Consider the following 11,742-nt stretch of genomic DNA (forward strand, 5'->3'; position numbering starts at 1 on the left):
ATTCCATAAACAATGGAGTTGGGAGATTTTTTCTTGGTTAATGAAGGAGGCACGCCCGACAATAAGCAAGGTCTCAGTTCACGCTCATCCCGGAGCTAACACCTTCCGAGGGGAGTGCAATAAAAATAAAACCTCCAAAGAAATGTCCAACCCAGGCAGTGACCAGGAGGACAACATGGGGGCTGCCGTATCCTCATGTCTCTTGGAAATGGAGGGGATGGCGGAACTGGATTTGGAGGAAAGATCCGTTCGCCCTAGGTGGTCATTGGGAGTGGGACAGAGATATGATCCTGAGGAAATTCCTGCGGGAGTTACCACCAGCCGACGTCGGCGACTTACAGCTGCCTGGCAGGAAGCCGAAGAAGAGGATCTCATGATGTCCCACGGTATGAAATTCTTCCAAGAGGCTTGGGAGAAACATCGTTTTCATGAGAGCCAGGCTGAGAGGGAATCTGATTTTCCTGATTAAGAAGAGAGATGTGCAGAGGACTTGTCTCACCCTGGGGGGGGGGCCTGGGAGCAGACAGCGGAGCTGATCAGGATGAGAGAGCTCTGGCGGCAGCAGCAGCCACACGAGCCCTCCAAGGGGGGAAGGGCCCCCCCGCAGATGCCGAATGGCAAAAGTTCCTCCTCTTGGTGTGAAATTCAGAGGTGACTCAAAAAAACTGGGATTTTTCCTGGTCCAGGTCTGGAATTTCATGCAACAGTTTGGAGAAGATTTCCGCAACGAGGAAGGCAAGGTGAGTGCTGTGACTATGGCATTGGAGAATAAGGTGGCAGACTGGATGGTCACCTTGCGTAATGATTGGATTTATTCAATTTGTATGCTGCCCTATTCCCGGGAGACTCAGGGCGGCTGATGACTCCCCCCTGCTGAGGAATTACAGTGTGTTTATGGCCGCCCTGAGGAAGTGTTTTGATGACCCGCTAGCCAAGTGTAAGGCGAGAGCCAAGATGAAAACTTACTCAGGGAAGAAGTCCAGTGGCTGAGTACATCCAAGAGTTTCGTGAGCTGTCGATGCATATGCAGGGAGGCTTTGGGGAGGCTTTAATGGACAGTTTTATGGATGGCCTGAACCAAGATATATACCAGAAATGTGTTAACAGAGGGGCCTCACGCAACCTGCAATGCTGGTACAAGCTGGCAGCAGATGTGGAGATTGACCTAGCCAGGAATAAATACCGGGGAGACAGTGATAAAGGTAAAAATTCCACTCCTACCCACCCCTCCAGAGGAGCTCCGAAAGGAAGAAAGAATTGGTCTGCAAGCAAGCCCTGGTCTACTGCTTGTTTCCATTATGGGAAGGAGGGGCACCAAGCAACGAGCTGCCATTCAAAAATTGGCCCAAAACCCACTGCTGCTGGGGAGAGAAAGCCAGACAAACAACCGGGGAAACGAAAGGACACCACCATGAAAGGGGTGGAACCTGTTGAAAATTTCCCTCCCAACCAAAGGGAGGAAGAGCCCTCCTTTCTTTCTGGGGAAAGTGAAATTGACTCTGATGACGACCACTTGGTAAGTGCCCAATCGGGCCCCATGACCATTCCAGTAGAACTTAAAGTGCCCTCTACTGGAGCCCAAGGGAAAATGCTGGCCCTCTTAGACTCTGGATGCACACGTTGCATAATTAAGTGGTGGAAAAAATGGGATTAAGACTGAGGACTTTGAAAGTACCCATTGCCTTTTGCCAGTTGGACGGGTCTGTGGCTTGGGGGGGGAGGGGGCTGCCCATTTTGTAACTAAACCAATAAAAATGTGGATGGGGGATCACCAAGAGATTTTGAGTTTAATTGTTGCACCAGGGATGGATTGGCCCCTCATACTAGGATTACCCTGGCTGCGAAAATGGAACCCATACATGAATTGGAGGAAAGGGTGGTTGCGTATCCGTTCTGCTAAACCCCTGGAGGGGAAAGGGGGGGGTCTCCCACATAGCCAAGGCTGAACCAAACCTAGAGGCTGCAGTGCAGGAAAAAATTGAAGGGGAAGAGAAAACCCCCAAAACATATTGGGACCTGAAGGAAGTGAAAAGGCTTCCGACAAATTGCTCCCCCCAACTGCACTACTGATTGCAACATCGAGATCATCCCAGGGGAAAAGTTCCCTAAGCCCCAGATTTACTCGATGACCCAACGTGAAATGGAAGAATTATGGAAGTTTATTGACAAAAACTTTAAAAGGGGTTTCATACAACAAGCTAGGCCATGGGTGGCTGCACCGGTATAGTTCAGAGAAAAGAAAGATGGCTCCTTTCATTTTATGCGTTAATTACAAAAATGTAAATGGGATTTGCGTAGAAAATGTATACCCCTTGCCACTCATGAAGGATATGTGTTGTGGCCCAGCAGGAGCCGTTGGAACTGCCACCAGACTTTGACAGCGAGCGGCCCTATGAGTTGGCTCTGGAGGATGTGGAGGATCCTGGACAGGGTTCTGACTCCTAGCAGGGCGCAAAGATGCTGTTTGGCCACCATGAGGCGCCTGAGCCTTGGACCAGTGGGGAGGAGACAAGGGAGTGTGATCCTGAAGTCATGCATTGGAGCAGTGGGGAGGAGCCAAGGGAGTTGTTCCTGGACGCCCGGCACTGAAAAGCTAATAGGCAGTTACAGGAGATAATTGCACTCAGCTGGTGGTAATTAGGCTCCTCTCAAGACTATAAAAGGAATGATTGTGCACATGCCCTTTTGCAGGAGTCAATGTATTCACTAAAGTGGGAGAACTTTTGTGGCCGTCTTGTCTGTGCTGGATTGCTGCCAAGGCCTGGACTGTGCTGGATTGCTGGCAACGTCTTGCTGCCAAGGGCCTGTCTGTAAAGTCCTTGAAGTATTTTTGCTCTCGGCGTGCTTTGGTGTACGACAAGTGGGGTCAGAACAGATATGTTAGCACAGTTGGGCAAGGGGAAAAGTTTCATGAAGTTAGATCTAAGGGAGGCATACTAAGAGTCAGAATCAAAGAAGGGGATGAGTGGAAAACTTTCAACTGCCCTTTGGGATGCTTCCAGTTCAGAGTACTCCGGTTTGGACTGCAGGGGGCGCCAGCAGTTTTCATGCAATTAATAAATGAAGTTTTGCATGAGCACCTGTACAAGGGCGTGTTAGTCTACCTCGACAGCATCCTTATCTATACGGAAACATGTGATGAACACGTGACTTTGGTGCGCTCAGTCCTCAAAAAACTCCAGGCCGCTGAACTTTATGCGAAATTGTCTAAATGTGATTTTCATCAGGAGAAGATCGATTACCTAGGGGACCATATTTCCCACAAATGCATCGAGATGGACCCGGCAAAAGTCCAGGCTGTTACTAATTGAGCACCTCCTTGTACTTGCAATTTGCAAATTTTTATGGTCAATTTATTCCCTTGTTCGCTAGCATTGCACTGCCCATTACAAATCTCCTAAAATCTAAAGGAGAAACCAAACCTAGGCCAGGTAAGCCTTTGAACTGGACTATGGAGCGTCAAGCCGCTTTCGAGAAATTAAAGCGACTCTTTGCAGCAGAACCGGTTTTGAAACACCCTGATATGAATGCGCCATTTGTGGTACAAACCAATGCCAGTGATGTTGAGCGCAAATTGCAACCGTGCACTTACACCTCACGTAAGCTTATAAAGACAGAAAGGAGATGGGCCATATGGGAAAAGGAAGCTTTTGCTGTCAGATGGGCTTTGATGACCTGGCGACACTTCCTAGAGGGGGCAAAACACCCTTTTGAAGTATGGACTGATCATAAAAATATAGAAGCGTTGAAGACCCCATGTAAGCTGTCACCTAAACAAGTGTGTTGGGTACAGCACTTCAACCGTTTCAACTTTACCCTCAAGTACATCCCGGAGGGGAAGAACTTTATGGCTGATGCCTTGTCCAGGCTTCCCCAGTACAACAGCTCTAGACTGAGCATGGTTCATCTAATCATCCCAGCTAAAAATCTGGCTGCCCCAATGATTACTAGAAGCCAAAACCCAGTTGACTTAGATTTGACTATGAACCTAATGAACAAACTCAAGGAGGGCCTTGAGTCTGATGACTGGTTCAAGAAACATTCTGATGAATGCACCATGAAGGATGGACTGGCTTGGGTAGGAGCTAAACTGTATGTTCCTGCTAACCTGAAACCTGTTGCTCTTCAACAGGCCCACAATTCGAGAATGGCGGGCAATTTTGGATTTGTAAAGAATTTGCATTTCGTTAAGAAGCAATTTTGGTGGCCTTCATTAAAAAAAGACATTGAGTCCTACATAACCAGTTGTCCCGTCTGTGCGGCTGCAAAAAGACCACCAGGGAAGCCCAAGGTCTCCTCCAAAGTGTTACCCACCCTGGAGCCCCATGGAAGGAGATATCAATGGACTTTATTGTCGAGTTACCAGAAAGTCTAGGATATACCGTTATTTGGGTTATCACCGATCTATTTTCCAAACAGGTTCATTTTGTGCCTTGCTCCAAGGTCCCGTCAGTGAAGTCGTTGGCTAAATTGTTTATTTTACATGTATATAGGTTACATGGAGTGCCTGAACATATTATTTCAGACAGGGGGGTTCAATTCACCTCCCTCTTTTGGAAAGAGTTCCTGAAATTGATTGGCTCCATCCAAGGGCTAAGGTCCGCCCACCATCCTCAGACTAATGGGGTTTGTGAACGGACTAACTCAGTGTTAGATGTTTTATCAATTATCAACAGGATAATTGGGCTGAACTGTTACCAATGCAGAGGTGGCGTACAATAATTCTGTTCACAGCAGTACCGGCATGGCCCCTTTTAAAGTTGTGTTTGGTCAGGACTTTGTACCGATTCCTGAATTGCCTCAAGAGAAACCACAAATTTTATCCTTATCTGAGTGGAGTGATCAACTTCGGCAGTTTTGGCCCATGACCTGCAGAGCATTAGATGCGGCTCACGAGACTCACAAAAAACAGGCAGATAAGAAAAGAACTAAGCCAAAAGACTACAAAGTTGGGGATAGGGTGTTTTTGTCCACTAAGTTCCTACAAACCACCCAAAAATTGAAGAAGCTGGACCCAAAGTATGTAGGTCCATTCCCCATTGTGAGAATCATAAATCCTGTATCAGTAAAATTGGAGCTGCTAAAGAACCTTAGAAGAATTTATCCTGTATTTCATGTGAACCTGTTGAAACCGGAGCACATTTCTTCCTTTCGTCTGCCTCAAACTTCACCTCCGGTCCCTCTTCTAATTGAGGGAGAGCAACATTTTGAAGTTAAAGAAATCTTAGATTCCAGAAAACAGAGGTCGCATTCAGTATTTGGTGTCCTGGAAACATTTCCCCCCTTCCCAGGCTGAATGGGTCGACAAATCTCATGTTAGGGCTCCCAGACTTTTTTTTTTTAACAATTTTTATTTATTTTTGAACAAAGACAAACAAACATAAAAATAAAAAAGCCATCTTCCGTTACAAATTGTAGAAAGTGTGTTGGTTACAGTATTTCCATGCATCTCTTTCATAGTCATCACCTGCTTTTCATATCAAATGGCATATTTTAAATTCACACATATTCATGTATATCACGATTATTATATCTCAACCTTAATTTGACTATAATTGTTTTTACATCCTTTTATATATAATATTCAAAATCTAGAATAGGATTATATGATAACATTCTATTAAATCATCCTAAAATCATCCAATCACAATACATCTTTACAACATATTCTAGATAAAGCTTTTAAACTTTCTCTTATATTCTCCATGTGTTGTTTATATAATATTTCATATAATCAAACTAATATATCTATATATATTGTTATCATTATTAATCATTATTTAACTATAGCTATTGTCACTTCATTTTATACATACTACTAGTAAGCTAAATTTAGCATAGTTTTTATTATACATTTTCATTGCATCAACCTGTATCTTTCCAGTAATAGTGTAGTCTTATATCTCTTGCCATTTGTAGCATTAATATTCTAGTAAATTTCTTAAAAAATCTTGTGTGAACCTCTCTTCACAACATGTTGTTCCTTTTGTATCTCATAAAAGCTCGAAACCCAGCATCTGCTCTTTCCATCAGCTTATCTTTGGTTATCACTAGTGCTTCTGTAAAGATTTTTCTCCTTATCTCCATCAATTGTTCTCCCTTTTCTTCTTCTATGCTTTGACATCTGGGATAGAGTTCCAATCCATCTATCTCCCCTTTCCATATTCCGCTCTTGCCATTACCAACCACACTCACTTTGTTGTCAGTATCCACAGATTTCTTATCTCTTTGCTCATTTTTTTCTTCCATTTTTTGAACTCTTTCCTCCACATTCTTCATTTGATAAACATCCTCAGTTTTTCCATCACATTTTTCTGTTTTGTATTCCATATTCTCCAATCTCTTTTCAATTCTCTCTGTGACAACTAATAGATTTTGAATTTCAAACATAATCATTTGCAATGTTACAGTTTCTTTTTCCTGCTACGCCATTGTTCCAATTTTGCAGGCACTGCCATTATAGGATTCAAGGCTATTTTAATAAACTTTAAACAGGTTTATTATCTTTCAAGTCAAAATGTTGTCTTCCCTCCAATAGCTAGTGATAGAACTCCCAAAAAGCACCTATATAAACAACTTGTGCTCTTCCTACTATCACTCTCAGTAAACAAACTGAACCTTGAATCTCAAGTGATCAGAGAGAGAAGAAAAACAATGTATCCAGCCTCTAAATGGCAGTGTAACTGCCTGTTGTTACAACCTTCTTTATAATCCTTCTTATTATCTTCTTTATATTCCAAGCTTAAGAACGAAAGAAAAAACATTAAATGGAGATCAAAAACAATCAATCCAATCAAGCATTATAAAAAAAGAAGGAAATTTTTAATCTATAGGTGTAAGCAAAAGTGAAAAAAAGAAGAGGAAAAAAATAATTCAGTTTAAAAAATAGAGAGCCTTTGCAAAAATTCCATCTATGAAAAAAAAAATTAGAAACAGGATAACACACTAATTTTATGTAGATTAATTTCAGTGCTTACAGTCTTCTATCTTCAATTTTCATTTAACTTATTGGGGGGGGGTAGTCTGTCTTTCTAATAATAAAATTTCCTCACCAATTCGACACACTTTCTCTTTTCACTTTTTTCCTGTTCCGGAGCTGTCCCAACTTCAGCAGCTTCATTAACTGCGTTTCTATCACCGGAAAAAAGGCTATTCCTGGATTTTTCAGGGACTTTGTGATGTCCCTGTGATCAGCAGGAGGTGCCTTTTTCAACCACCGTCTCTGTGGGACGGTTTAGTTCCGAATGGATCATCCAGTGGCAGAAATATCGACTGCTATCTTGGAACACCAAGATCGCACGTTGTGCTATCTTGACGTCAGCCCATTTTCTCCAGGGCTCCCAGACATTTGAAGAACTTCTGCACCAATTATCCTGATAAGATTTGATGATAGGATAGATGTAAATATTTACATAGTTATTTTGTATTGTGGTTTTTTTCTCTCTCTCTCTGCAGGGATGATATCTTTTTCTGGAGGAGGGCTGGATGTCAGCCTCTACTTCGCTTGCTGCTTGCTTTCAGCTGCCATGGAAACGGGGAGGGAGGCATGGTATTTGGGATGGGAATAAATAGTGCGGGAGTGATAGTCAAAAAGGGAGTTTTGTTCTCACCATCTTCTGCACATGCTGATGGCCGATGTTTGGACCTGGTCAAGGCCAACCATCCTGCATACCAACCTGATGAGGGTTCCCACATGACACCTAAGAGAGTTATAGATTGGGCAGTGGTTGTTGGAGGGAGGGGGCTGGGCAAATGTTTTATATGTATGATTTCACGCTTTTCTGACTCAGACCTTGCTTTACTTCGCTGCTATCTATTAATAACCAGTAAAAGTACTTTTCATTCCACAAACAATGGAGTTGGGAGATTTCTTTCTTGGTTAATGAAGGAGGCACGCCCGACATCAGCTTTCTATGCATTTATTTTAAACATTAAAATTGGGAAGTACAGGTTGTAATCGACTTACAACTATTAATTCTGTGACCATTCAAAGTTACAGCAGCACTGAAAAAGTGTTTTATGAGCATTTTTCCACTTACAATGGTTACAGCATCCCCATGGTCACGTAATCAAAATTCAGATGCTTGGCAACTGGTTCATTTTTATGACAGTTGCATTGTCCCAGATCATGTGATCAGACATTTATGACCTAACAAGCAAAGTCAATAGGGAAGCTAAATTCACTTAACAACCATGTTATTAACAACTGCAGTGATTCCCTTAACAACTGTGGCAAGAAAGGTCATAAAATGGGGCAAAACTCAGTTAACATCTCTCTTAACAACATACATTTTGGGCTAATTGTAGTCATGTCAAGGACTAACCATATCACTTCCAATATTAAAAAAATTGTGAAGATGTTTATAATCAAAGCAATTCATGAAACATATGTAAAAGAATCTTATAAAATACAGAATGAAATAAAAAGTAAATATTAAAACAATAACAGGAACTCCAAGCAACAATAAAAAGTATAATATCACTGTTACAGCAAATAAAAACATCAGCCATACTTTGTTGGGAAAGGCATTCCAAATTTGGGTGGTCAACCAATGTAAAGGCTTGTTCCTGGGTAACTTTCTGTCCCATCCTAGCAAAAGAAATCATCCCAAGCAGGCCTTTGAGGCTAGCCATGGCACAAATGGGAACATTCAGAAAAAGATTCCTTCAAGTCCCACAAATGGAAGAGTTTTATAGATTCAAACTATCCCTTGAGTTGGGACTAGAAACGAACTGGGATTCAGGAAAGATAAGAGCTAATCTGTTCATATCATCCAAGTCTAGACAGCACCCTTATTGCAGTATTTTATAGAAAACTATGGGATTCCCCAGGTAATCAAGTCAAGCCTCCTCTGAATTCCTGAATAATTAGAACTCAAAGGCAATCATACACTCTTATGATATTAGTTCAAATATTTATCAGAAAGTGAAAATATATAATATAAATAAGTGTTCATTGTTCTCCGTTCTTTAACAATTTCAGATGAAAATTCTGCTTGGTATGAGAGATTAAGTATTTTAAATTTGGCAAAAAGCAATTGAATTTTTAATTTGAAGCAAAATTTTAATGTTTTATTAGAAAAATTGTGATAGCATAAAAAAGCTATAGCTGAAATAAATAGCAATAGAATTGAAAATGCTGATATTCACAAATATCTTATATTAATTCCTCTAAGTGAACACAGAATATAATACTAAAGGAGAATTAATAAAAAGATATCTGTCCCATATAACATTATGCCTAACAGATTTATCTTTTTTTTTCTTCCATAGGTTCGTTCATCTATATTTGAGCTTGCTAGAAAAAACAAATTTCATTTATGCCAACATATTGTGGTTACATTGGTCCTTTTGATGATCATTAACCTGCTGGTTATTTTTATACCTTCCATGGAGGATATTTTTGGAGTTGTAGGTACAGCATGCTAAATATATTTAATTAAGATTTCCTCCCTTTGTGAGACTTAGACTTGTAAATTGTTTACATAACACCAAAATGTTTCTCATTGTTATAGGAACAACATCTGCCAATATGTTGATTTTTATTCTTCCATCTTCACTCTATTTGAAAATCACCCATCAAGATGGTTCAAAACTGATTCAGAGAATTTGGGTAAGTTAGTATACTTTATTATCCTTCATTAAACAAGATTAAAAGCTGTACTGTGCAAGTGTAACAAAGGTAGAACGTACTTTTTCACCAGAATGAAGGGTCTTAGATCTTTCCAGTATGCAAACGGCTAAATGAGCCAGCATTCACGTCAGAAGGCAACAAAGATAAATACTTGTTTGCAAAAGAATGTACCAGTACCTTAAAATGATCTGCATTAAATTGCTTGCACTGCTTATGAATAAGAACGAAGATTTAAAGAAGGGAACCTAATCATACAGGACTCTTAATCACAGAAACTTAGAACAGGTTTCTCATTTGATAGCCTTTGCCCAATACAAGGAAACAGAAACCAAGGATATTGGGAATGCAGGAACAAAACTCAGAGATGCCTGACAAGGCTAAGATTACATATTCTGAAATAAATTCAAAGCCATTTCAGAAATATTTAAACCATCTATTTTAAAAGCAAAATAATTGTTTTAAACTCAAAACAGGACTCCATTTAGAATGCAAGATAAAGCAAATTAGAAACACTTTGCACACCTCTGAATTAAATTGTAAGAGAATTATCCATGAATTGTTGACATAATTAGAGATTGGTTGTGTGCTGGCTTCCTTGCTTTCCCCATAAACATATTTCTTCTTCTATTTAAAGCCCATTCTCAAATGGCTAATCATTATATAATAGAAGTGTGCAGCTTTTCCCAAATTGGCCACCACATACTCCCTTTGAATCCCACACCTAGGAATGTACTTCTAAATAGTTTACTTTTAAATAAAGTAAGAATAATTAATAGGATATTACTCATGCATTTTGATAATTTTCCCCTTCTTCCAATGCAATATTTGTGATAGCAACTTTTCAATATCTTTAAGAACTACACCCTGGATACTCACGTTGGAGCACACTATGTATATAAATAAATGTAAATAATATCTCATTTTGGTTCTAGGCTTCCTTCTTTTTGGCATTAGGAATTTTATTTTCCATGGTGAGCATTCCTCTTGTCATCTATGATTGGGTGCATTAAGACATGCCACTGAAGGTTAGTGAGATACCAAGAAGAACACTTGCTGTTCAAAAAACCATCGGCACCTATATTGCCAGTATGTCCTACTCATCAGAAATATCCTCTATGAAACAAACAAACAAGAATTAATCATCACTGCATATTTTCCACAGGAGATAGTTAATTTGTAATTTTTGCATCAGTATTATTACAGAGGTCAAAACAATTTCACAGATCCCATTGGTCATAGGTCTTCCTGTTGCAGTAAATGGTAATGAAATACCTGAAAAATATCTTCTACTGCTTCATACATTGCACAGGAATATTTCTTCTGATTTTCAGCTAAAATCCATTAGCTATTATCCTGATCAAAGGAGATCACATTGGTGCAGTAATGTGGTTAACAATTAGATAGATAACTAGTATTTGGTCACATATAGACTCAATGGAGTCTTTTGATATTAATAAACAAAGAGTAATTATTTAAGCTCAGTTATCCTTGTGGGAGATATGTATGCATGTGTATCCATTTTCAAAATAGTTTCCCAGGAAATTGCATCTGATCTCCCTGTCCCTCTACAATATTATTTGAATTAAAATACACCAAAATCAAAAGAAACAGATCCAGAGGTAATGTGTGTGAGATATAAAATTTCTTGGCGCCAGAATTACATTTGTAAATATATATATATATATATATATGTGTGTGTGTGTGTGTGTGTGTGTGTGTGTGTTTTTATGTTTTTATGTTTTTTTTATTTGTGCTGATAAATAAATAAAGGGAGACTAGTATAGATCTATTTCAAGCTATTTAGCTCTCATCAGCTAGCCATACCCTTACTGGGATTTGAACCTGGGCTATATTGCATACTAGGCATACTAGGCAGATATATATATATATTTGATGAAGTTGTGATCTTCTGGTTAGGAGAATTTCAAACTTTCTTTTGCTCTTACAAGAACAATAAAAACAAAAAAACTGTTGCCAGTGAAAAAACATACTGATCCATTATAAATTCTATTTTAATATCATGTAGTAAAATAGATACTGACAATTGTATTGCCAGAACATATAATTAATAAAAAGGAAAAACTTTGTTCTTTAGTAGAAACTTCTTC

The 11,742-nt window shown here is 39.7% G+C and overlaps 1 protein-coding gene across 1 annotated transcript in view; it reads left to right on the forward strand.

Moving 5' to 3' along the window:
* SLC38A1 (solute carrier family 38 member 1) overlaps window positions 1–11,329 on the forward strand; it is an 88,679-nt gene extending 77,350 nt beyond the window's left edge. Inside the window, exons 13-15 of the mRNA XM_032222173.1 lie at window positions 9,274–9,415; window positions 9,516–9,613; window positions 10,567–11,329. Of these exons, the coding sequence (XP_032078064.1) occupies window positions 9,274–9,415; window positions 9,516–9,613; window positions 10,567–10,644 (318 nt within the window). The 3' untranslated portion in view covers window positions 10,645–11,329. The remainder of the gene's footprint in view (window positions 1–9,273; window positions 9,416–9,515; window positions 9,614–10,566) is intronic.
* Window positions 11,330–11,742: the final 413 nt, after the last annotated feature.

Source organism: Thamnophis elegans, chromosome 7, assembly GCF_009769535.1.
Source record: "Thamnophis elegans isolate rThaEle1 chromosome 7, rThaEle1.pri, whole genome shotgun sequence".
Lineage (NCBI taxonomy): Eukaryota > Metazoa > Chordata > Lepidosauria > Squamata > Colubridae > Thamnophis > Thamnophis elegans.